Here is a 23,699-nt window from a genome sequence, read left to right on the forward strand (position 1 = left end):
AGGCAAGTAATACTTTTCCCAAACTGAAACCATTAGAATAACATAGCCCTTTTTTTTCTTTTTTTAAGATACCAAATGAAATCCCAGCCACTTTTGGAAACATTACTGTGTTAGACAGCTTCACTGCAAATGATAGCTATTTTAATTGGATTTATAGATTGACCCTGTTGAAATGTCCAGTAGAATTTCACCTTGAAGAAAATGTCATGAAATTTTCAAGCACAAACAGAAGAAATGAAATGTACTTGGGCAGAGCTATGATTAATACAGTGTGTCTCTGGCTTTGTTCTGAGCAGTACCTGACATGTTCACCTATAAACTTGAATGCAAAATCGCCAGAGGCATGGGTAGAAATAGGTTATGTCAAGGTTCTCCGATGTTTCCCTCAGGGTGCGGAGTTGGCCAGCTACATAACAGCACTTTCGCAGGCTTCTCTTAGATTTGCTGCAGGAAGACTGCTGGAATAATAAATAATACTTTCCATTCCATTTCTGACTTAGGATTGCTATATCCAGCAATCCATTTTAAGTGCAAGCAAGCTGTTTTATTACCAAAGTATATGTAGCCCAGCGGTTATTAAAAATGAATGTATTGATGGATTAACAATTCTTCCTACCAGTAAGAAAAAAGAAAGACCTCCTGATGTATTGTCCTGCATTTCTTACCAGCCTGTTATTGCTTTTGTTTATAGAAAAAGTGACAATTCGTCATGTTGCTGATTAGCTTCATTATTATTGACAGGATACAAAGGGACATTTATCTTAGTTTAAATGTATGCTACTACGTTGGGATTTCCCCCACTCTCCCCCGCCCCAAAATGAGGAAGCACAACAGAAAACGAAAGATAAAAGAAATGCACTGTGATTAGCATTTGCATTTTAATAATATGCTAATACCAAAAAAAACACCAACCTTCATAAATGAATTACTGGCAGGGAATGAACGAGTTCTAGCTTGAGTTCAGAAAAACACCTGGGACTTAACAAGATATGGGAAAATATATAGACCTACACATAAATAGATGGAAATCAATTGCTATATGCTATCAAAAGTCATTACAGACTAAAGCACAGTTGACTGTTTAGATGATCACCTGAGAAATTATTTTAATCTACAAAGGGTGGCAATTCCATAGCGCTGTTGCCTGTGCTCTATAGGGTTCCTTTTTATTCTTTTCTCTCCCCCCCTCTCCCCTTTAAACATCTCTCTATAATCTACCCAGCCTGCTGAGTAGCACTGACATCAGTAGTACATCAATTTCAGAAAGTGGATTATTTTTACTAGACAGCTATTGTGACATATTGGGTCAGTCATAAATGAAAGATATTCATGCAAGCATGCAATACTTGTAATGAAGTCTCACTCTGACCTTCTGTATGATTGATTCTGTAATTTAGTTTTCTCAGGCACTGCCTGAAATGAAATGAAATCATGTTGAACAAGTTTTGAATACCCACAGTGCATCAGGAGAAGAAAAATCTGTAGCCCTAGAGGCTTGAGAGAGAGCAGCTGAACGATTTATCTCCATGCTATTATAGCCTTTGCCAGCATTCAACATTTTCTCCTTCTTTTTTTTCTTCCTTATTTGGCTTAAGTACTTAATTCTGCAGGTAGCTGTAAATGGGAAAATAAAATGCTGTTCAGATTTAAAATGACAGGACAGGAGTATGTGCAAGGGACTGATAAAATATCTTGAATAGAACTGACCTTTCATGTTGCTGAAAGTTACTGGGGGATTCATCCTAATAATTACCATATAGATTATTTTTTATTTCTTTCCTGCAATGAAACATTTCAGAGAGCAGTGGTGCTGATTGAATGAAAATTGAACTTGTTAACATTCTTTTCAGCTTAGCCTGTTGTACATAACAGAAGGTTAGCTTTGATGAATTTTGAAATTCCCTTTCTGATATCTAAGAAACAGACGGTAAAATAATTGTCTCTTTTCAGCCTGCATTTATTTTTCACTGCCTTAAAAAAATACCTCTGGTTAACTCTACAAAAATAGAGTTAACTGTAAGTGCATCATTTTTTGATATATCTCTGTGTAAAGAAGTTCCTATATGAAAATGTGATGATCATTATTCTGCCACAAAAATGTATAGCAGAACTTCGCTTTGTGTTCAAAATGTTTAGATTAGATTTGATTCCACCCACACCTTTTTTTTTTAATTCTTGAACACACGACTGTAATTGTGCACTGGAAATTTTTAGTTCCTGCTCCCACTACTTTGAACAACTCTCTCTTACATCCTATCACAAAGAACCTGCTAGGACACTGCTGTCATCTATTGATGTTCTCCTTGATCAGAGGTGAGATGGTTGGTGACCCAGTAGAGGACTTTTTCACCTGTGGCACAATGTTGGCCTCCTATCCCCACAAAAGCTTACCTGGTGCCTACATTGCTCTCTGTTGTAGTAGTAGTAGTTGTCTGCCCTTCAGTGAAAGTTCCCAGTAAATGTTTTGTTTTTGTTCTAAATTCTCTCAGACCCTGCAGGTATCTTAAACAAATTTGGGAACTCTGCAGCCTCCTTCCTTAATGGTACAGTTTACTAATTTTTATTGTTTTAACATGTAAACCTCCCTAGAGTCAATGCTGAATGCATAAAGATTCTTAAATAAAATTCTTAATGATGGGTTGCATCTAATGCATTTCCACTGAAATTAATGCACATGACTAATAAGACCATTCATTCCAATGGGTTTGTTCTGTTCTTGGCCATGTGCATTGAACAACTGAAGAAAACAAATCTGATGCTCCCTGGAGCTCATTGTTTTTTGATTTTGTGGATCCTGGTTGATATATTTATCACAATGCCATGGGACAAAAATTGCTAACATAAATAGTATATAAGATTAAAGGATTGCTAGCATCAGTCACTCACAATGCAGTCCATGCCTAGTCATCAGTCCCACTGAGTTCAACAAGGCTTATTCCCATGCAAATGTGGGTAGGATTTCAGCAACTGAAATTTTATATACATGCAATGATGTGGGTTTTTCAGGAAAGAATAATAACATTTGGAACATTTTCTGAAAAACGTTCTCATGCAAATTAGGCTAATTAGCAAATGGAAGTTTGCACTGGGAAATTTTCAGTTTGCATTGGGAAATTTTTGATGCTCTAGAGACCCATTTAATTTTGTATGCTTATTTTATTTGTATTCAGCCAACAAACCTAAAACTTTGAAACTGCAAAACTTATCAAATATTACATTTGCAATTGGCATCCATTCATTGTTAACTAATGAACTTATGAAATGGAATCTGTTACATGATGAAATAACGTATTGGAGCATTTACACCCCATATCACTGTACACATGGAACACACTGTTCACATGGGAGTAAGTCCTATTAAATCCAGTAGGAGTTACCGCTGAGTAGGAATGCATAGGATTACACTGCTGTAAACAACCTTTAGTATTTCACATAGATATAATCATATGAAGGAAAGATTTTTAATTTTATTTAAAAGGCAATTTAAATATAGACATTTATAATCCAGATTCTTGATTTAGCCTTTCAGTAAAGCAAGGAATTGAAAATTACCAATATGTTATGTCAAATCTGGCAGATAGGCACGGTTTCAGGTTATTTTCCTTCATAAAACGTGTGTTTTATTCATTCTAATTTTATTTACAAGGAAACTCCCACAATTTATTTTTAATATCCACATTACGATCTTGATATGAATAGGGGAAAAGAGAGGGACTGTGATTACAACAGAGTTACAGCAGTATTGTTTATTATATTACAAATAAAACAGTTATTTCATGGTTCATTAATGTGTTTAGTGTCTGGAACTCTTTATTAAAAGAAGCCTTTCTTGTTGTTAAGAACATGTTTATTGTCATCATTAAGAGGGGGAAACCCAACTAATTACTGAATTCAATCATTTGTTCATTTATAAGGATGGCGGTTTCTCACCTGAGGAGGCACTTAACAGCTCAGTGTGGCATTTTATCATCAGACACCAATCAGTTTAGTTTTGTTGTTTAGAGAAAGAAGTGACATGATAGATGTTTAAAAACTAATGCATGCCATGGAGAAAGTGAGTAGAGATAAGTTCTCTCTTTCTCATGAACATACAATGAAGCTGTATGATGGAAGGTTTAAGGGCAGATAAAATAAGAGTACTTTCTCACATGGCACATACTTAAAACTATGGAAATCACTTCCAAAGGAGCCAGTGGTGATGGCCTCCAACCTAGATGCCTTTAAAAGAGGATTAGACAAATCCATGGAGGAGAAGGCTATCAACATCTACTGGCCATGAAGGCTGAGTTCAACTTCCTTTGTTGGAGGTAGTACATCTCTGAATACCAGTTGCTGGGAATTACAGGTGAACAGAGAGATTCTGATTAAAAGCCTCACTTAGCTATGAAGTTCAATAGATTATGGAGAATGGTTATGAGAAGGAAATGGGGGTTCAATAGATTATGGAGAATGGTTATGAGAAGGAAATGTGTGAGAGCTGTGCACATCGCCCTGAGGTACTTCAGGGAAAGTCATAATAAAAATGTAATAACATAAATAATGCATTTTTTTTAAAAAAAGTCAGTATCATTGTTTTACAACAAGAGCTTTTTAAACATTGCACATATAAAATCTATTGGTGATTATTTTTGTTCTCATAACAAAATACTCAGTTCTCACCTGGTGCCACTGTCAACCGTGACACTTTTCTTTCCCACCCTTACCCACAGCCAACAAACAAAAATGAGATGTGGTTTTTAGTCACTGGATTAGAATGGTCTGAGGAAAAGCTTCAGAAAATGTCATGTGCACAGTTCTTCTGAGAACAGTGAGCCACATACTTTTGTGGAACTTATCCCTATCAAGCTGGTTGTCCAGGAAAACTTTTATTGGACATATAACATGCCACAAAAGGAATATACAGTGGTACCTCTGGTTGCGGATGGGATCCATTCCAGAAGTTCAGTTGGATCCTGAGGTTTCCACAACCTGAGGACCGCTTCTGCGCATGCGCGTGCAGTGGTAGACCACTTATGCGCATGCGCGCATGGCAAAACCCGGTAAAATACTTCTGCATCCCAAAGTTTATGTAACCAGGGGGTTACATAACCGGAGGTACTACTGTACATCTCTGACACATTTTTTGACAGATGAATTCAACAATACATCATAAAACCATATATCTATAGTAGGAACACCTACATATTTCCTCTCTCTTTTGCATACCATGTATTTGGTAACCATCAGTCTTTGGTAACCATCAGAGCAAAATGGATATTTGGCATATCTCTAGACTGAAGACAAGGGTGGTGTCCTACCAGAGTTAACTCCGGATGCCATCACACTGATAGGATAATGAGTCTCCTACTTACCTCCCTTGACTGCACCAGTGGAGCCAAAAGAAGCGTATCTGCCAAGATGCTTTCAGTTGGCCTTGCTGCGGGGATTTGCTGGACAGTGTGCATACTGTCCTTGCTAAATTGCTCTGGTTCTTAAAAAAAAAGGAAAAAGCAGCCTGTTATTTATTTGGTTTGATTTATGGCACTTCTGCGCTGCCCCATAATGTAAAAGTTCTCTGAGCAGTTTGCAATGAGTAAATAAACCCAACTGAAATAAAAACTGAAGCACAAACCTGTTTAAAAATGGGAGACCTATATAAAGGTGGCAAAACAGAACTTTCTGTACACCCCTCGCCCCCATTAAAAACAGATTTAAAGATTAGATGCCCTATGTTAAAAGGCGAGTGAGTAACAAAGTCTTCACCTGGCACCAAAAAGACCACAAAAATGGCAGCAGGCGAACCTTCCTGTGCTTCTAAGTTAGTTGTCACTGGCAGCAGGATGCTGCTCTTTTTGCAGAACAGCAAGTGGAAGTTTAACTGGGTAAAAGGGTAGCAAAAAATGAAAGCTGTGGAATAAGCATTGGGAAATCAGGAAGCCATTCCAACAGTTCCTGTTCCTTGAGGTTACTCTCATTTCTGTCACCTGTGTATTATGCAGTAATTCGAATCTTCAGTATTGTAGAACATGAAAAAATAGGGGGGGGGGAAGCATTGACCCATAGATTTGCGCACACAGTGAGCCCATTCCCAAAATATCATTCTGACATTTGGAGAGGTGAGAACCTTGTAGGCAATTTTATTCAGGGCCAAATATTGGTTTGCCCCACTCAGAGGTGCACTTGAAAGGGTCAAGGGAAAGCAATTGCTGGTTTCCTTCTGCAGAACCGCATGAGAGTTGAAACGTTCTCATAACACTGAGATGCATACATTGTGCCTGGAGAGGCATTTCTTTCTCGGCTTTCGATTCACGTGTGTCTTTATGGCAATGGTTTTTCCTTTTATTTGGGGATTGTTGTTGCTTTTGGTGATAGTCCAACTGAACAGAGCAGTGTTGTATAATTAGATTTTGCCAGAACATAGAATTCTTGCTTTTTAAAAAGTATGTGACAATACGGAGTAGCCATTTTTTTTTAATGGAAGCAGTCAAGGCACAAACCAAATTTTAGAAGGCAAATATAAAATATACTACTCGGGAAACTGGGGTTCTTGTATCTGTTTTACTTCTGCATGTTTCGTGGCCAAAATAAAATTAGAAAATGGTATGAAAGGAATTTAAATCTAGGTAAATAATGGGCTGAGCCGAACTTGGTGATTTACTCCATTTGAAAGATCAATTACCAAGTTTTAATTAAGGTGCTTTTTATTGATTTATGCTTAATTCTTAATGTTTCATTTCTTGGCACGTTTGTTGTATTATATAGGTCTCTCTTGTTTTATTATTCTATACTGTGATTTACCTATCATGTTAAGCAATACTTTTAAATTGATTGATTTGATTTTGCCAGCTATTTAGAGTAAAAAAAAACCACCACAGAAATCTGCTAATCCAGGCCCCCTAAACAGTTTGTTTAAAGACAACCCACACAGGTTCAAAAAGTCAGGATTCAAAGAAACTGCATTTTATTCTGGTCCCAAATAATTTCTGCAGCCATGGTTTTTTAGTCTAAACATAGGGGATTGTCCTGCCTTTAGACTTCCCATTAGGGCATATGATTGGGCACTGTAAAAACAGAATACCAGACTAGATGGACCATTGAGGATTTCCTTATGTTCTTAGGGTTCCATGTATATCAATGCTTGCAGGATTGTAAGGAGACAAAGTTTAAAGTGGGTTTCTAAAGCAAAATTGTAGATACATTTTAGCTAGCATCAAACTGTGCACTAGATTCTGGCACAAAGTGAACTGATGTTTTTTTTAAAAAAAATCTGGGTGCAGTGTCAGTATCTGTGGTTGTGTGGCAGAGACACACTCTGCATGCATACATCTCTACTTAAAAGGATATCAGGTGGTACACCTGGGGAAAAAAATATCTGCTCCTGGAGATCTGCTACTGGGGAAAGACATTGCTACACACAGTACTGTACAGATGAATTAATCATCATGATTCATTATAAGACAGTTTCATATATTCAGGATCCTGGGCAGTCTGCCACCCTGTCCTTTTCCACCTCTCCAGTTTCAAAATTGGTCAATGGCTTCAGGAGCCTTTTCAGTGTCAACATGGAGAATTGTTTCATGATAGCCCTGAATCATAATTCTCCAATTACTTATGGCAACAGGGTCCCAGAAGCCCCCATACTTCCAGAACTGCAAGTTTTAGGCAGTTAACAACCCATCTTCCAGTGGCTTCAGGCTTTTTCAGGAGCCTAAATCTCGGCACATTAAACAAGACAAATACATGATTTGTAAATATTTTATATTACTTTTCTTGGCATCGTGTTAGATATCTACCGTATTTTTCGCTCTATAAGACGCACCAGACCACAAGACGCACCTAGTTTTTGGAGGAGGAAAACAAGAAAAAAAAAATATTCTGAATCTCAGAAGCCAGAACAGCAAGAGGGATCGCTGTGCAGTGAAAGCAGCAATCCCTCTTGCTGTTCTGGCTTCTGGGATAGCTGCGCAGCCTGCATTTGCTCCATAAGACGCACACACACTTCCCTTTACTTTTTAGGAGGGAAAAAGCGAGTCTTATAGAGCAAAAAATACGGTACATCAGGTTGCTTGTATCCAAATGTGCAGGGCTAGATCTGCTGTAAAATCACAACTTGCTATGTTGCCACCTAAAGACTGGTGCAGTGTACTTGCCTAAGGCATGAGATCCAAGCCCAAGCCCATGAATAGGTAAAAAATAGGGGAGTTTGAGGAAAGACTTGGGCTTTTTAGTTTAGCAAAGGATAGTGACTTACTTGCCAAGTGCCCTGGAAAAAATGGGACATTCCATTTTTTTTCTCATGAGATTGTGGCAGCTATTTTGGCTGCTGTGATCTCTCTCCCCCCCCCCCCGCAAAATGCTTTTAGGGGGACCGTGATCTCATGTAGTGCCCAAAAACAGGCCCCGCAAACCCCCCCACTATTGGGGGAGCGAGAGCACAGTGCAGATCACATTGCATGGTAACATATTCCAGTTTTTGATTAGAAAAAGTTGGGTGATATGAAGTTCGTGAGGTGAGGAGACATGTTAGAGGTGTATGGAATTGTGCATGGTGAAGAGCTGTAGCTCAGTGGTAGCACATCTGCTGAATGTTTGAAGATTCAGCTCCTGAATTTGAAGGGACCCAAGCTGGTCTGGCTTTGGTATAAAGCTGTGTCCTGTAATCCTATACATTTTCTTCTCTTGGTTTGCAAGAGGATGAGAAGGCACCTTTACGGAAACTTCTAGTTCCTCCCTCAGTGTGGCCTCATGCCAATTTTACCTCACAGGATTTTTGAGAGGACTTTTTGTTTTTTTTTCTTAGGGTGGCAAACTCAAGTGTAAAATCACTCTGAACGCTTTGAGGAGCAAATGTAACAAATTTAATAAATACTTAAATACAACTTTAACATATGATAGGTTCAGATAAAATTAATGAAGTGCCATAATGCAATACCCCACTTGACCTAAATAAAATGACTTTTGAGTATCTGAAAAGAGAGGTAGAAACAGTGATCTAAAACTATCACTTAACTTATTTGTTGCTGTCAGGATGTGCACTGCAAATTGGCTAAAAAGAAAAAAGGGATATGGCACTGTAATTAAATTGATTTATTTTTCTAGACCTTATTCAAGAAAATGAATAGATTTATTGAAAAACAGTCTTTGTTCATTAATTTTTGGAATAACAATGTGTAAGTTAAAGCCTTATCTGTATATGTGTGAGTGGGCTAGCATTATGCTAATTATGTTAATTATGTTCAGCTTTTATATAAAATATTATATCAAAATACTGATTTACTATACTGTATTATGTGTCCTCATATTTCCAGCTCTGTAAAAATCTCCTTTTTGCAGCCCTCTGTAACTTTTCTCTCTTGTAATTATGTATTAGGCTACTGGGGTTTTGTCTGCATGTTGCCATGGGCAAATGCATTGCTGCAGATGTACAAGCATCTACATCTGCATCTGTGATGGGGAACCTACAACCCTCCAGTTCTTCTTGGATTCCAAGCCTCATTAGTCTCAGCCAGCAGAGCCAGTGGTTAAGGATGATGGGATTTAGAGTCTAACAACATCTGGAGGGCCACAAGTCCTCCACCTCTAATGTAATGAATTCAGGACGTTCTTAAGCTTCCCACTGCAAGAAAAAAGTAGAGAAGGGAAGTATGAACAGGAGGCAAAAGCAGTACCATGCATTTCATCTTAGATGAAATGGTTAAGAATTCATAGACTTGCCTATGAAATTGGTTTCTGGGCCTGTTTAAGTCAGCAGAACTTAGCTTCAGTAAAAGCCTCAAACTGAACCAAAATGACAAGATTTAGAGTAAAGCATTTGTTAAACCATGTCTTTATATTATGATTTATTTGAATAAGGACTAAGGGAAACCTCTTTTTGTGGCAGAGAAAAGAGCAGCTTTTTATAGGTGAGAATCCACCAGGAAATAGCTCTCTGTCTGCCTTGACATCCTATCTCTCTCCCCCCCCCCCCCAGCAAATTAGTATTCTCTTCAAGTCTTTTTATTTTCTAACATTAAAAAACTCTTCCTTAAGGCAGTAAGACACTGTCTGCAGAATTGGCAGTGGCATTGCAGGATTTGGGTGGGGTGATTTAATTTGTGGAAAGTGATATCCTTAAAAAGATTCTGAATGACTTCCAGATACCCCTGCCAATATAATCTGCCATTATAGCAGATGAATCTCAAGGGGTGTCCAGAGCATTGTCTGGTCCTGTTGTGTCGGATGAATTTCAGTTCTTTAGGCTCAAGGTTGTGGACAAGGTGCTTGGATCAGCCAGAGTGACTGGACCCTTGACCCTCTTGGCTGATAAAAACCAGCAGGGAGGGGACAGCTGGCTGGGCCAGGGAGGTGATTAATGCCTCCTTGTGAGAAGGGGTGGTCCCTGCCTGCTTGAAGGAGGCAGGGGTAAAACTACTCCTCAAGAAACCCTCCCTGGATTCAGAAAACCTGAGACCAGCCCGTCTCCCCTTTTTGGGAAATGTTCTTGAGTGGATGGTCGCAGGCCAGATCCAGATGCTCTTGGAGGAAACTGATTTCCTAGATCCAGATCAATCAGGGTTTAGGTCCAGTTTTGGCACTGGGGCAAGATGGTTTGAGCATATAACACCAATCCTGGCCCAACTGCACCGACTTCCAATTAGTTTCTGAGCCAAAGTCAGAGTGCTGGTTTTGACCTATTGAACCCTAAATAGCTGGGGACTGCAGTACCTCAAGGACCACCTCTCCCCATATGAACTAATCCAAACCCTACAATAATCATCGGAGGGTGGCAGCATGAGAATGGGCCTTTTCTGCAGTGGCTCCCTATTTGTGGCTCCCTATTTGCTTTCCCAGGGAGGCTCGCCTGGTGCCTTCATTATGCAGCTTTAGGTGCCAGGCAAAAACATTTATCTTTAACCAGGTGTTCAGCTGATTAACAGCCTGTGGCTTTTTAAATGTGTTTCTGGGAGTTATTGGCTTGCCTTTGTTTCATTATGTATTTTATATTTTTCTGTTGTGAATCATCCTGGGGTCTTTGGATGAAGGGCAGTATACACAAATTAACAATAACAACAACAATAATAATCCTAGGTGAGAGTTCCTTTATTATAAGCAGCAGTAAGAATTCACAGGAAAAGTTACCCAGAAGGAATTAGGCAACTTCAACTCCTGTCTGGTTCAGATACATTTGTATTGCAAGCTTTCTTTGTTTATTTAGTTTGTGAATTTAACACTGGGAAACCAGAAGCAAAACATTCTGGAAATATAAATAGAGCTCAAGGCAAGCAAGGATTACTGTAATCATGTATCAGAATTATTGCATTATAACATTGGGACACAGGAAGTTCAAGGGGCTAGTTTTGATGTACAAAGTCATATACAGCTTTGTAGGCTGAGACCCTACCTGCCTGAGGACTGTCTCACCAGAGTGGTGCATGCTCTAGTTATCTCCCGCTTGGACTACTCAATGCGCTCTACGTGGGGCTACATTTGAAGGTGACCCAGAAACTACAACTAATCCAGAATGCGGCAGCTAGACTGGTTACTGGGAGTGGCCACCAGACCATATAACACTGGTCCTGAAAGACCTACACTGGCTCCCAGTACATTTCCGAGCACAACTCAAAGTGTTGGTGCTGACCTTTAAATCCCTAAACAGCCTCGGCCCAGTATACCTGAAGGAGCATCTTCATCCCCATCATTCTGCCCAGACACTGAGGTCCAGCGCTGGGGGCCTTCTGGCAGTTTCTCACTGTGAGAAGCAAGGCTACAGGGAACCAGGCAGAGGGTCTTCCCAGTAGTGGCACCCACCTGATGGAACGCCCTCCCATCAGATGTCAAAGAGATAAACAACTACCTGACATTTAGAAGACATCTGAAGGCAGCCCTGTTTAGGGAAGTTTTTAATGTGTGACATTTTAATGTATTTTTAATCTTTGTTGGAAGCCGCCAGGAGTGGCTGGGGAAACCCAGCCAGATGGGCAGGGTACAAATAATAAATTATTATTATTATTATTATTATTATTATTATTATTAGTGATACCTGAAAGATTGCCTCAACTGTTATATACCTAACTGATCACCGTGCTCTGTAGGTGAGGGCCTCCTGAAAATACCACCTTATCAGGAAATCTGTCTGCATAATGTAGGAATCTGCTCTTTATCATTGTGGCATCTTCCTTTTGGAATTCCCTCCTCTTGAATATTAGACAGGCAGCATCTTTATGGCACCTATTAAATACCTTCCTCTTCAGCAAGGCTTTTGCGTTCTGATCTTCCCTGGTCTGCATCTGTATTGGAATTGTTTTAAAGAGCTTTTCATTATTTCCCCACTTATAGTTTGCTCCCCTGGGCTCGTTGGGGAGGAAGGATGGGATAGAAATTTTATAAATACATAAATTTGGGAGATGGTGGTGAAGAGCAGGAGCAGCTCCAGGGGGCTCATGCTGGTGGGCCCTCTCCTGGGCTGTGGGCTCCTGGCAGATGCCTTAGTATGCCAACGCTTGCTGCCAATCCTGATTATTATTTTGAATTTATATAGCACCATGAGCGTGAATGGTGTTTTACAAGAGTGCAGTAGAACAGATCCCTTCCCTGAGGGGAATGCAATCTAGAATTGGAGATTTGAGAAACAGTAAGTGATGGAGAGAGAAGTGGGTGGAACAGTAAACCGGAAAATAACACCTAGTGATTACATTGCACAACCTTAGGCTGAGTTATAAGTTGAGTTGGAGTAGGGCACAGGAATTGACTTGATAATTCTAGCAGCTTAATATCATATTTCCCCACCTTTTTCTTTCTTTCTAGGATCATAGTCATGCAGATGTGCCTCAGTATCGCCAGGACCACTCTTTGATTATGAGATCCATTGTCCATATGACAGATGCTGCTCGTTCGGGGATTATGTCACCTAACCAGCTGACCACTATTAACCAATCCCAGCTCAGTGCTCAACTGGGGCTGAACTTGGGTGGGACCAATGTGCCACACACTTCCCCATCCCCTCCTGCGAGCAAATCGGCAACCCCTTCTCCATCCAGTTCTATAAATGAGGAAGACGCGGAGGACTCAAACAGGGTAAGTTCTATCATGTGTTGTAAAAAGATGCTCTCTCTCCCACCACCAAACTTTGTTTTTGTTTTTAAGAGGAGTTCAGTAAGGGCAAAAAGGAGTGAGTGGAATTCAGCTAAGTTTTATTCAGAGTAGAATCATTTCATACGATACGATAATCTTTATTGTCATTGTCCCATACAGAACAACGAAATTGAAAAAATCTACATCAGACATTAAAAAACCAACAAGCCTGCTATCCCAGCTATCCCAGCCTAGTTAACCCCCTAAAAACTCTGATACCCCGTAATTAAATGCAATATTTCAGTGAGTCTGCTCTGAATAAAACTTAGTTGAGTACAGTGGTGACCCACAAGACGAATGCCTTGCAAGACGAAAAACTCGCTAGACGAAAGGGTTTTGCGGTTTTTGAGCTGCTTCGCAAGACGAATTTCCCTATGGGCTTGCTTTGCAAGACGAAAACGTCTTGCGTTTTTTGCAAGTTTGTTTCCTTTTTCTTAACACCGTTAATACAGTTGCGACTTGACTTCGAGGAGCAACTCATAGAACGCAGTGTGGTAGCCATTTTTGAGGTTTTGGGTGATTTTTGAAGCTTTTCCAAAACTTTTCCGACACCGTGCTTCGCAAGACGAAAAATTCGCTAGACAAAAAAACTTGCGGAACAAATTAATTTCGTCTTGCGAGGCACCACTGTATCACCCAGTAGCTTTATTTAGTTGCTTACCATAATGATGCTATGCTGCTATTCTGTGGCTTTTGGTGTGTGTTAATGTGGTGTAATGGTTCGAGTGTGGGACTTAACTGTAGGAACTGGGAGAGCAGGGTTCAAATCCCTTCTCAGCCATGAAGCTCAGTGGGTGAGCTTGGGCCAGCCACTGCCTCTCAGCCTCACCAGCCTCACAGGGTTCTTGTGCGGATTAAATGAGGAGGGGAGAAAACCATGTATATGGCACCTGGAGCCCCTTGAAGAAAAAAGCGAGAAAGAAATGAAAGAAAAAGTTGCTGGTATAGGGTTCTTTATAGCAACTTCCTCATTTTCTAGATGCAGCAATTCTGACTGACATACCTGCTTGCAAATTAATTTTCATTTTACAAAACCAAAAACCTAAGCATTCTTCAAAAAAAAAAATCAATAAAAAATACCTTCACCTCTCTGGGAAAGCCTTGAGTGTGCTCTCAAATTCCTTTTCATATCAGATTAAATAGGTTTGCAAAGGATAGACAGCCAACTGAGAAATATCTCTGAACAATGACAGCCTATTTTGGGATATAAACAAAGAGCAGATGCCTGATGGCTGGAATATCTATGTCTAACATAGCACAGTTTTGCATTTATTTGTTTTGTTACTTTGCAGTTATTAGCCTTGAGCCTGAGGGATAGAGAGCAGGTTATAGAAAGCTAAATAAAGAGATTGGTTGTGCAGGTTATGTATGCAGAATTTTTGATGAAGACCATGGGAGTTGAGCATGTGGAAGGCCTGAAATTAATCGCATGGATCCATCAAATGCCATTTCCACCAGAACTCTGCCTACAGGCTATGCAGGGCAGCTGCAGAGGGACTCATTGGAGCTCAGTCGTGATTGAATAATGACTCTATTAATTGTTCTGTGACCCGGAAAAAGGAACAAAAGCCATAGTAAGCAGCCTTAACAAAAAGGCTGAAAGAAGAATGACGAGTGGTTTCCTCCTCCTTTCATACTGAGTATCTTATTTCTGTAACTCATCTGATAGGCTGTTGGCTTCCATATGGAACTATGCAAACCTCTAATGCTGGCTACTCTTGCTTGTGGGACAACATAGGGTGAAGGAGCTAGTGGAGGAAATAGGCTCATTTGGCAGGGCCAGTAGGTGGGCTATGAACAAATGTGAAGCTCATTTGATAGGCTTCAACAAACAAACAAACACCTCTGTTAAAAATGGAAATCAGTGACCTATGCTTCTTTTCTGAGAGCATTCTAAGTGAGTGGCTGGAGGGCTACAAGCTTGGTATATGGTTTAAGTGGGAGCTGGTGTTGCACTGTGAAACGTTTGTCAGAAACAAGCTTTAGATAATGGCCTCAAATACTTTGTATAATGCTGCCCATAGACAAGACTGTTTCTGCATTTCCAGTTGTGCATGAGCACCTGATATGGTGAATGTGATACCTCTGATGGATACTTAAAAAATAAACTAGAAATGTAAGTTTCTCGCCCTCATGATCAGAAATATATTCTATGTCTTATGATTTTGAATTGTTTTTTAATGCCTGCTACAAAGGTCTTCTTTTTATTTCCCCTATGTTGTGGTCTTTTGGCATACTTCTTTTCAAGTAGAGCATAAATAGCTTTGTGCATGCATAGCTGATTTTTATAATTAATATCCCATGCTGGACACTGATTTTGGTTTCGTTGCTCTTTATCAAGGCTGCAGGAGAAAAGAGAGCTGCCCCAGATTCTGGCAAGAAGCCCAAGACTCCAAAGAAGAAGAAAAAGAAAGACCCCAATGAGCCACAGAAGCCGGTGTCAGCATATGCCCTGTTCTTCAGGGATACACAAGCAGCAATTAAAGGGCAGAACCCCAATGCTACCTTTGGAGAGGTTTCAAAAATTGTAGCGTCTATGTGGGATAGCCTAGGAGAAGAGCAGAAGCAGGTAACCAAGGGACCCTTTGGAGTTTTGGGGGAGAAAGGGGCGATACACTGAAAGATGCCAAAGTCCTAATTAAACTCTAGTGGGCTGATCCTTTTGACTTCATTAATTAGAAATGCAGCAGCACGGGTTGGAGCACAGTTATGCTTCCTATCATCCCAGCTAAGGATCTGGCTTCATATCAGCCCCTTGTCATTCTCTGATTGCAGTGGTAGTAGTAAGGTTGCAATATTTTAATTGACTTGATTCATCAATTAATCAATGAAAAACACTTTTGACCGGCTAAACAGTTCCCGATTTATTGGACGGTGGAGCATTGCACTGCAAAATATTGCTCTGAATGTAAATACTTACTAAAAATGCAAGGACCATCTTAAGAGGCACTCTCTGTTCCCTAATGCATGAAAGAGCATTTAGTAATGGGTTTACCCCTTTAATGACAAGGCTCAGAGGCAGAGCACTAACCTTGCATGTGGATGGTCCCAGGTTAAATCCTGGCTGTCTCCAGTTAGGACTTCTGTCTAAAACCCTGAAGACCTGCTGCAAGTCAGTGAAGACAGTACTGAACTTAGATGGACCAATGGTCTGGTTTAAGGCAACTTCATACGTCCATGTTCTTAAAATCTCAGTGAGGGCTGAATGGAACTCAAGAGAGAACATTTCACAAGCAAGTTCAGAACATCAATGAAAATGAGGTGAACTTGCTTGTGAAATGTTCTCCCTTGAGAGGCTACTGCTTTTATATAGCAAGTAAATTTTGTAATTGTGATGACATCACTGGGAGAAAACAAAACCCATTCAGCGCAAGGCCTGTTTCCTTACTCTGTGTTGGCTTAATTTATGCTCTGTGACATCATCACAGTCATTTCTAATTGGCTATGAAACTGCTTCCAGGAAGTGATATAATAAATGGAGTCAAAGAAGTAACCGATGGGTGATGTGAATGCAAACAGAAATGGAAGAGGTAACCTTTGGAGGGAGGAGGATGAATTCAGGAGATTTTTTTTAATCATCTCAGCTCCAACTCCTTCCCATTTTAATGCTGAAAATGTACACAGTAGCAGTTTTGGCTCGTTGTTTTAAAGGAGAGGAGGGATGAGAGTCACACACTTTTGTGAACCTTTTTGTTGCAGAGTTGGCATTGTCCCTTTTGACTTTCTTCGTTTTACAAGACCATAACATCCCTCTTCGGGCAAGAGCTACTTTATGGTGTGAAATTTAAACACTGAAGGTGGTGTTAATTGCAATGTCTTTTAACAGGTATATAAAAGGAAAACAGAAGCTGCCAAGAAAGAATACCTTAAGGCACTTGCTGCCTACAGAGCAAGTTTGGTTTCCAAGGTGAGCTCGAGTCTGACTTCAGTTACGCATCAAGTAGTGCAATGCCTTCAGTGTGGATTCTTTTCACCTTATAAATAAATAAGCAGAGAGTTTGTTTTTTAACCAGCCTTATCTTTGGGGAAGGACAATAATCTAGAGGCTCTTGCTTTGCATGCAGACGGACTGAGACTAAGTCCCTGGTATATCCATCTTTTATTCCTGTGTTGTAGAGGTTTGGATTAGATGACTCTTTAGGCCCTTCCAACTCTACAATTGCATTATTCCACTTACAAAAATCAGGTTGCTTTGCTCTCTGTGCAACCAGGACATCTTGCAGATTCATGCATTCATAATTTTATTTGTATGCCACTTTTCCACAAAGGAATCGTGTCCAAAGTGACTTACATCAAAGAAGACAGGAATAGGTCTCAAAATCAATCATTGCAAATCACAGCTTCATAACAGAACAACAAGAACATAATAACAAATATAACAACATACCAGAAAACAGCAAAATTTCAGTACTATAAATATAACTGGGCACTATCCATTTGGAAAAAGAGGAGAAATGGTCTTTGAGTAAAGCACTGCAAAACCATAGAGCATGTTACAAGGCAGTGTAATATCAAGTTACTGTATATGCTGCATTATTTATTGAATAAAGCTCTCGTGAAAGCTCTTATAATAAACAGCAGTATGAGACTGTTGGCAATTTATTCTTTTGCAGAAGCGATTTCGTATCTGCAGAAATCAGAACCCAATGCAGAGCGAGTCTGTGAGGTGTAGTAGGTTGTCTTGGGCTTCGCTTGTGGGTTTCATATCCTTGATCAGCTAAGCTATCTTCAGATATTTGAGGGCTCCTCCACTCTACCAATTAATACTTGCCAGGAAATTGAATCTTGGCAACAGGCTCCTCCTTGATGCCTTAAAAACATCTAGTCCTCCCCCTCCAAACGTCCCGAAAAGGCTCTAGCCTTTTCTCCTCCTTCCCTCATAAAAATGGAACCTGGAAGGGTTTCAGAATAGAGATTCAGAGATTCAGAATAGAAAAAAAAAATAATGTTCTTCTTCACACAGTCCATAATTAAATTATGCAGTTCCCTAGTATGTAATGATGACCACCAGCTTGGAGGGCTTTAAAAGGTGGATTATACAAATTTTGGGGTGATAAGGCTATATATGCCTACTAGTCATGATGGCTATGTAATACCTCCAGCATCAGCATGTGCCTCCAAATGCTATTTTCTGAAAAACATGAGGGGGAAACAGTGCTATCACACTCATGTCCTGCTTCCTGTTGGCTACTGGTTGGCCATTGTAAGAACAGAACCCAGCACTAGATGTACCTTTGGCCTAATGCTCTTCTGATGTTCCTAAAATGGGGAGTTGCCTGACCAGCTATTGATATGACTTAAAGGATGTTGCCTTATGAGTATAAGGTGGTTTGGTGAGTTGCCTTGATGGAAAAATGAACAAATAATCTGTGACTGGCTAAAGGAATGAAATACCTTTTTTTTTACAAACTGGAACTGTTTAGGAAAGCAAAGCTGAAGTAAAAAGATACCTTCCCACAGTATAGAAAACTTTCTGGCTGCTATGAACACAATGGACTTGAATCTTGTTACCTCCTGATGGGTTTTACTGATGGATTAATGCTTTTTTGTTTCTTGTTTTGCCTTTTGTTTTAATTTAGGCACCCCTTGTGTCCTCCCTGAGATGGGAAGGGGATTGTTCTGTGTTATTAAAGTTGTGTTAAAGGTTTTTTTTAATTATTATTAATAAAGAGAAAGGGGAAAAAGGGGGAAGATGCCAAGGATGCTGTTACAAGCTCCTGGGGTGTGAGAGAAATGCAAATGTGACAAATATAAATATAAACGTATAAATATAAAAACATAAGAGGCGGCCTCTGTATTAACTGTCATGAACTTCTCTTTCTTAAATGCAGGCTGCTGCTGAGTCAGCTGAAGCCCAAACAATCCGTTCTGTTCAGCAAACGCTGGCGTCTACAAACCTGTCCTCGTCCCTCCTTCTGAACGCCCCTCTCTCCCAGCACGCTGCCGTGGCCACTTCTCCACAGACTCTCCAGCAGTCGCTCCCCAGGGCAATCGCCCCCAAGCCTCTAGCAATGCGGCTGCCCATGAATCAGATAGTTGCCTCGGTCACCATTGCGCCCAACATGCCCACAAACATTTCCACCTCGCTGATAAGCTCCATGGGAAGCAGCATGGTGGGCACGTCGGCGTCGGCGCCCTCCCAGGTCAGCCCTTCCTTGCAGAGCCAGCAGCACCAGCTGCAGCAGCTGCAGCAGATGCAGCAGCAGCAGATGCAGCAGCAGCAGCTCCACCAGCAGCACATGCATCAGCAGATCCAGCAGCAGATGCAGCAGCAGCATTTCCAGCACCACATGCAGCAGCACCTGCAGCAGCAGCAGCACCTGCAGCAGCAGCTGAGCCAGCAGCAAATTCAGCATCAGTTGCAGCACCAGCTCCAGCAGATGCAGCAGCAGCAGATGCAGCACCTGCAGCAGCAACAGCAGCAGCAGCAGCACCAGTCACAGCCTTCACCTCAGCAACATTCCCCAGTGGCCTCACAGATCACCTCCCCGATCCCCAGCATCGGGAGCCCCCCGCCAGCCCCCCAACAACACCAGTCCCAAATACAAACCCAGACACAGACTCAGCTATTATCGCAGGCCAGTATTTTCTGAAGACACATGTTGCAAAGCTGCTTTGCATTGTGAGTTAAGCAAAGGGGGACTGTTTACGGCTGGAAACTGTACATTGCTGATGGTAGTTATGCAGGGATGCATAACAGATGAGTGAGCCTCTAAGCTGTCTATTAGATAGGCAATAAAGAACTACAATGTAGCTGTGTATATTCATTTAGCTGACTATAAATATTTGTTTCCCCCCTCTCTCTTTCCGATCTTTTTAAAGAAAATGCTGTGCTCTCTTGTTTTCTTTATTTATTTTGAGCTTTACCCATAACATGTGAACTACATAGTCTTGGATATGCCTGGGCAGTGAAACGAAAAAGTTTTGGCCTTTTTCACAGTTCCAGATTAAAACTGATTAGTGAACGCACTTCCAACCAGTTTGGGGCTTTTTGGGGTTTTTTGTTCATGAAGTCCTAAAAAGCACAGTTGTAACTACCTGTAAAATGTTGATTGGATTCCATGCAATCACACTCGTATGACATGAGTAGTTGACGGTGTTTTTCTCTGTCATATATATAAAAATATAAATATATATATAAAGATTAATGTAAAAATCATAGACTTTTGCCAAAGCTCCTTTTTCTCTTTTTAATATGTCTCCAGAAGGGGGAGGGGGGGAAACCTGCAAGTGAAAGTTCTTAAATATCAGAGCTCATCTTTACCATCAAAGCTATAATTTCTCTAAACACTTACAGTGCTTTGTTACAAAATATATTCTTACCCTGTTCTGTTCATTCCAAGTTGTTGTTGTTTTTTTAAAAAAGATGTGAATATTCTATCCTGTGTTTGGGTGACAACTTTCAGATTTAATACACTGTATTTTTTAAAAAAGGAAATGCACTTAAATGCACTGTTATTACAAAAAAGATAGGTAAGAAGGAAAAATGTGAGTTTTTAAAAAATATATGCTGTAATACCAGTAGACTATTTAAAAGAATTGCTACATCTGAATAATCAGTGTAAATATTTCCTTTAAAAAATTGTAAGTTTTTCATATCATGTGTTGTAAAGTTTTCATAAATGAGGCTTTAATGTAAACACTGGTAACATGAATGATTTAACTGCAATATTGCTTACTGTGTTTTTATGCTGTTTTTATACTTTTTTATGAGTTATAATAGCAGCAATTAAGTTGTTTGTATTTTGCTTATCTAAAACAAATGCTTTTATCTTGCTATAGAATAAACACATTTCAGTAAAAAAGAAGAAAAAAATCCAACCACATACCCCCAGTGTTTTGCAAAACTGAAATCAGCTAATCCTTAACCCTTTGAACAAAATACCAGTTTGCCTGTGCTACACCTCCTCCTCATACCATAACATTAAGCAGGGCTGTACATGGCCACCTCAAATCTGGTTTGTTGCCTGATTCAACCTAGAATGACCTGATCTAGCCCTAAGTTTAATCGGTATTTTAAATCCTAATGTTTGTGGTGGCAAAGCGGTTAAAAGTAGGCTGGGTGAGAATTTCTATCTACATCTCCCACCCACCCCCTTCACCTTGGCACTACCCCCATGTTTAATTAGGGTTTAAAACCCTAATTAAACATGGTTGCCAAACCACCACTACTCTCAAGATTGCTCAGGGTGCACCTCATCAAACCCAGAACAATTGGCCTGATTCAAGTTGGGATTTGTCCAGTCCTAGATCACAGCCCTAACATTTACACTGGCATCCAAGGCTGCTTTCACTAATACAGTGTCATCCAAACCCAAGATCCACTGGGATGAGTGGGTTTAGAATAGGTGGATAGCTGAGTGAGCCTGGGCCATGAAGTCCCTCATTGCAGCCCAGGTGGAGTTTCACCAGGGTAAGTCTCTTAGCCAGGGTTCTACCAAAGCCAGCAGAACCAAGAGTAGGGCAATCTTGCAAAGGGTCATTCTGGGGGGTGTAGTAGGGGCAGACTTGCATCTGTTCAAAATCCCTGTCGACTCAGCAGAACTTGACACTGGCAAAAAGGATGGTGAACGTTCAAACTTTACTTCAAAGGCTTGTTTTCCCTCAGCCAGCTTTGGGTTGTCTCAGCCAGCAGCTGTCCTGCTCTTGAATGGAGTTTGGCACATGCCAGTTTATGCTAAGTGGGTGTAAGTTCTGTCAGCGTCCTAGCTAGAACTGCTCTGTTAGTGTACCTCCACCATGGCAGGTTCAGCTTAAACCAGGCAAGTTGAAGATACAAACAAACCTGATATCATATGGAGGCCACAGTTTTTCTCTGAGCTCAAATGAACCACTCCTGCAGCAGTGCAGGCTTTACCTAGAATCTGGAAAGATCTGGATGAAGCCAGAAGCACTTGCATATGCCAAAAGTTGGATGTGCTATTGAAAGCTAGAGTCTATTTAACATGGTCTGCATCAGCCTTTCTCAAGTTGGTTGTCCTGTGGGTGTTATTGGGTTCTAATATTATTAGCATCAGCCAGCACATGACCAATGGTGAGGGTCAATGGAAGGTGTAATCCAAAAACACTGGGAAGCAATGGTCTGTATTAAGCTCTTTTGCCACCACCAGCAAAAGGGGAGTCCCAACTCCTGTCACTTCAGTGGAGGGTCCTTACAGCTAGGAAAGGAAAAGGGCAATAGACTGCATTTGGAGTGCAGGAGGATGACTGAGTGAGCAGCAACCACAAATCATGAACGGGGAATGCAGAGGTTTTCCAGAGGGGGAGAATATCAAGATGGGGACTACAGACTTTGCTGGGTGTCTATTCTGCTTGCCTCATCTCAAAACTGGTATTGTAGAGTTGGGAAAGGTTGAGAAGAGGGCAACCAAACTGATCTTGGGGATGGAGCAACTTGCCTTTGAAAGGTTGCAGGGTTTGGAACTTGCAAGTAAGAGGCAACAAGATAGAAGTTTCAATCATCAATGAAACTTCACATGGTGAAGGTTGTTCTCTCATAACACTAGAATTTGTGGACATCCAATGAACCTGCATGTTGGAAGATTTGGGACGGATACAAGAAAGCCCTTCATGCAGTGCATAGTAAAACTATGGAGCTCATTCCCACAGGAGGCAGAAATAGCCACCAACCTTGACGGCTTCCAAAGAGGACTGGATAAATGCATTGAAGAGAAGGCGAGCAACAACTATTATGGTTGCAGCCTTAATATTGGAGGTGGTAATTTTTCTGAATACCAGTTGCTGGAAACCACAGAAGGAGAGCATGCTCGTGTGCTTGAATCCTGCTTACTGGTTTTCCACAGGCATCTGGTTGGCCACTGTGAGCACAGGATAATGCCCTAGCTGGGCCATTGGCCTGACTCAGCAGGCTCTTCGTATGATCTTATACCTGCCTGTGTCAGAGCTTCTTTGGCACCTGATAAACTATCTATTCAGGATGCTGCTGTGTTTAGAATTTGTTTTGGAGGTGTGGGTAAGGAGATGTGGGTTTAATATTTTGTCATGGCCACTAGCATATTGGAACACTTGTCTTATATATCAGAAATTATTGTCAAGGCATATTACAGTCTGAAAAAAAGAGCTTAAAGAAAATATGTTGGTCTCTCTGGGAGGTTTTGCACTGGAGATGCTTCTCCAAGGAAGGAATCTCCAGCTGATCTGCCCTTTAGGGTTAACCTTGCAAGTGAAATGGAATTTTACTGAAGCACTCTTGACCCCTTGACAGCATCTGCTGAAAGATGCTAGAAATTTGTAGCAAATTCCCAATGCTTCCTGCCTGTCTCTTGATTTTGCATAGGGCTCAAGCTTGTGCCCTTCATCCCCATATCATCCTAAGATGAAGCAATAAGTGGAGGTCCAGGGTGGCAGCAACTTTGCCCTCTTTTTCTTGCTCCAGTGTAAAATCTCTCGCCTCCTTCTAACCCCTGTAGTTATATATATGTGGCTTCTGCCTATCTTTCCATTCAGCTGCACTTCACATTGCAAAATGGCTTCAAGCCTCTGAGAAAAGAGGTTTCCCATGAAGGAGGTGGGGGTAAGCCAGGATGGTATTGATCTTGGCTACCCTTAAATGTTAAGGCGGCAGTTCTCAACCTGTGGGTCCCCAGATG

At 40.7% G+C, this 23,699-nt stretch overlaps 1 protein-coding gene across 1 annotated transcript in view; it reads left to right on the forward strand.

Moving 5' to 3' along the window:
• TOX3 (TOX high mobility group box family member 3) overlaps positions 1–20,880 on the forward strand; it is a 99,939-nt gene extending 79,059 nt beyond the window's left edge. The window contains exons 4-7 of the mRNA XM_083513673.1: positions 12,763–13,032; positions 15,431–15,658; positions 16,916–16,996; positions 18,921–20,880. Coding sequence (XP_083369799.1) covers positions 12,763–13,032; positions 15,431–15,658; positions 16,916–16,996; positions 18,921–19,682 — 1,341 coding nt within the window. The 3' untranslated portion in view covers positions 19,683–20,880. The remainder of the gene's footprint in view (positions 1–12,762; positions 13,033–15,430; positions 15,659–16,915; positions 16,997–18,920) is intronic.
• The last annotated feature ends 2,819 nt before the right edge of the window (positions 20,881–23,699 follow it).

Source organism: Podarcis liolepis (genome assembly GCF_965112155.1).
Source record: "Podarcis liolepis genome assembly, chromosome: 7".
Taxonomy (NCBI): Eukaryota; Metazoa; Chordata; class Lepidosauria; order Squamata; family Lacertidae; genus Podarcis; species Podarcis liolepis.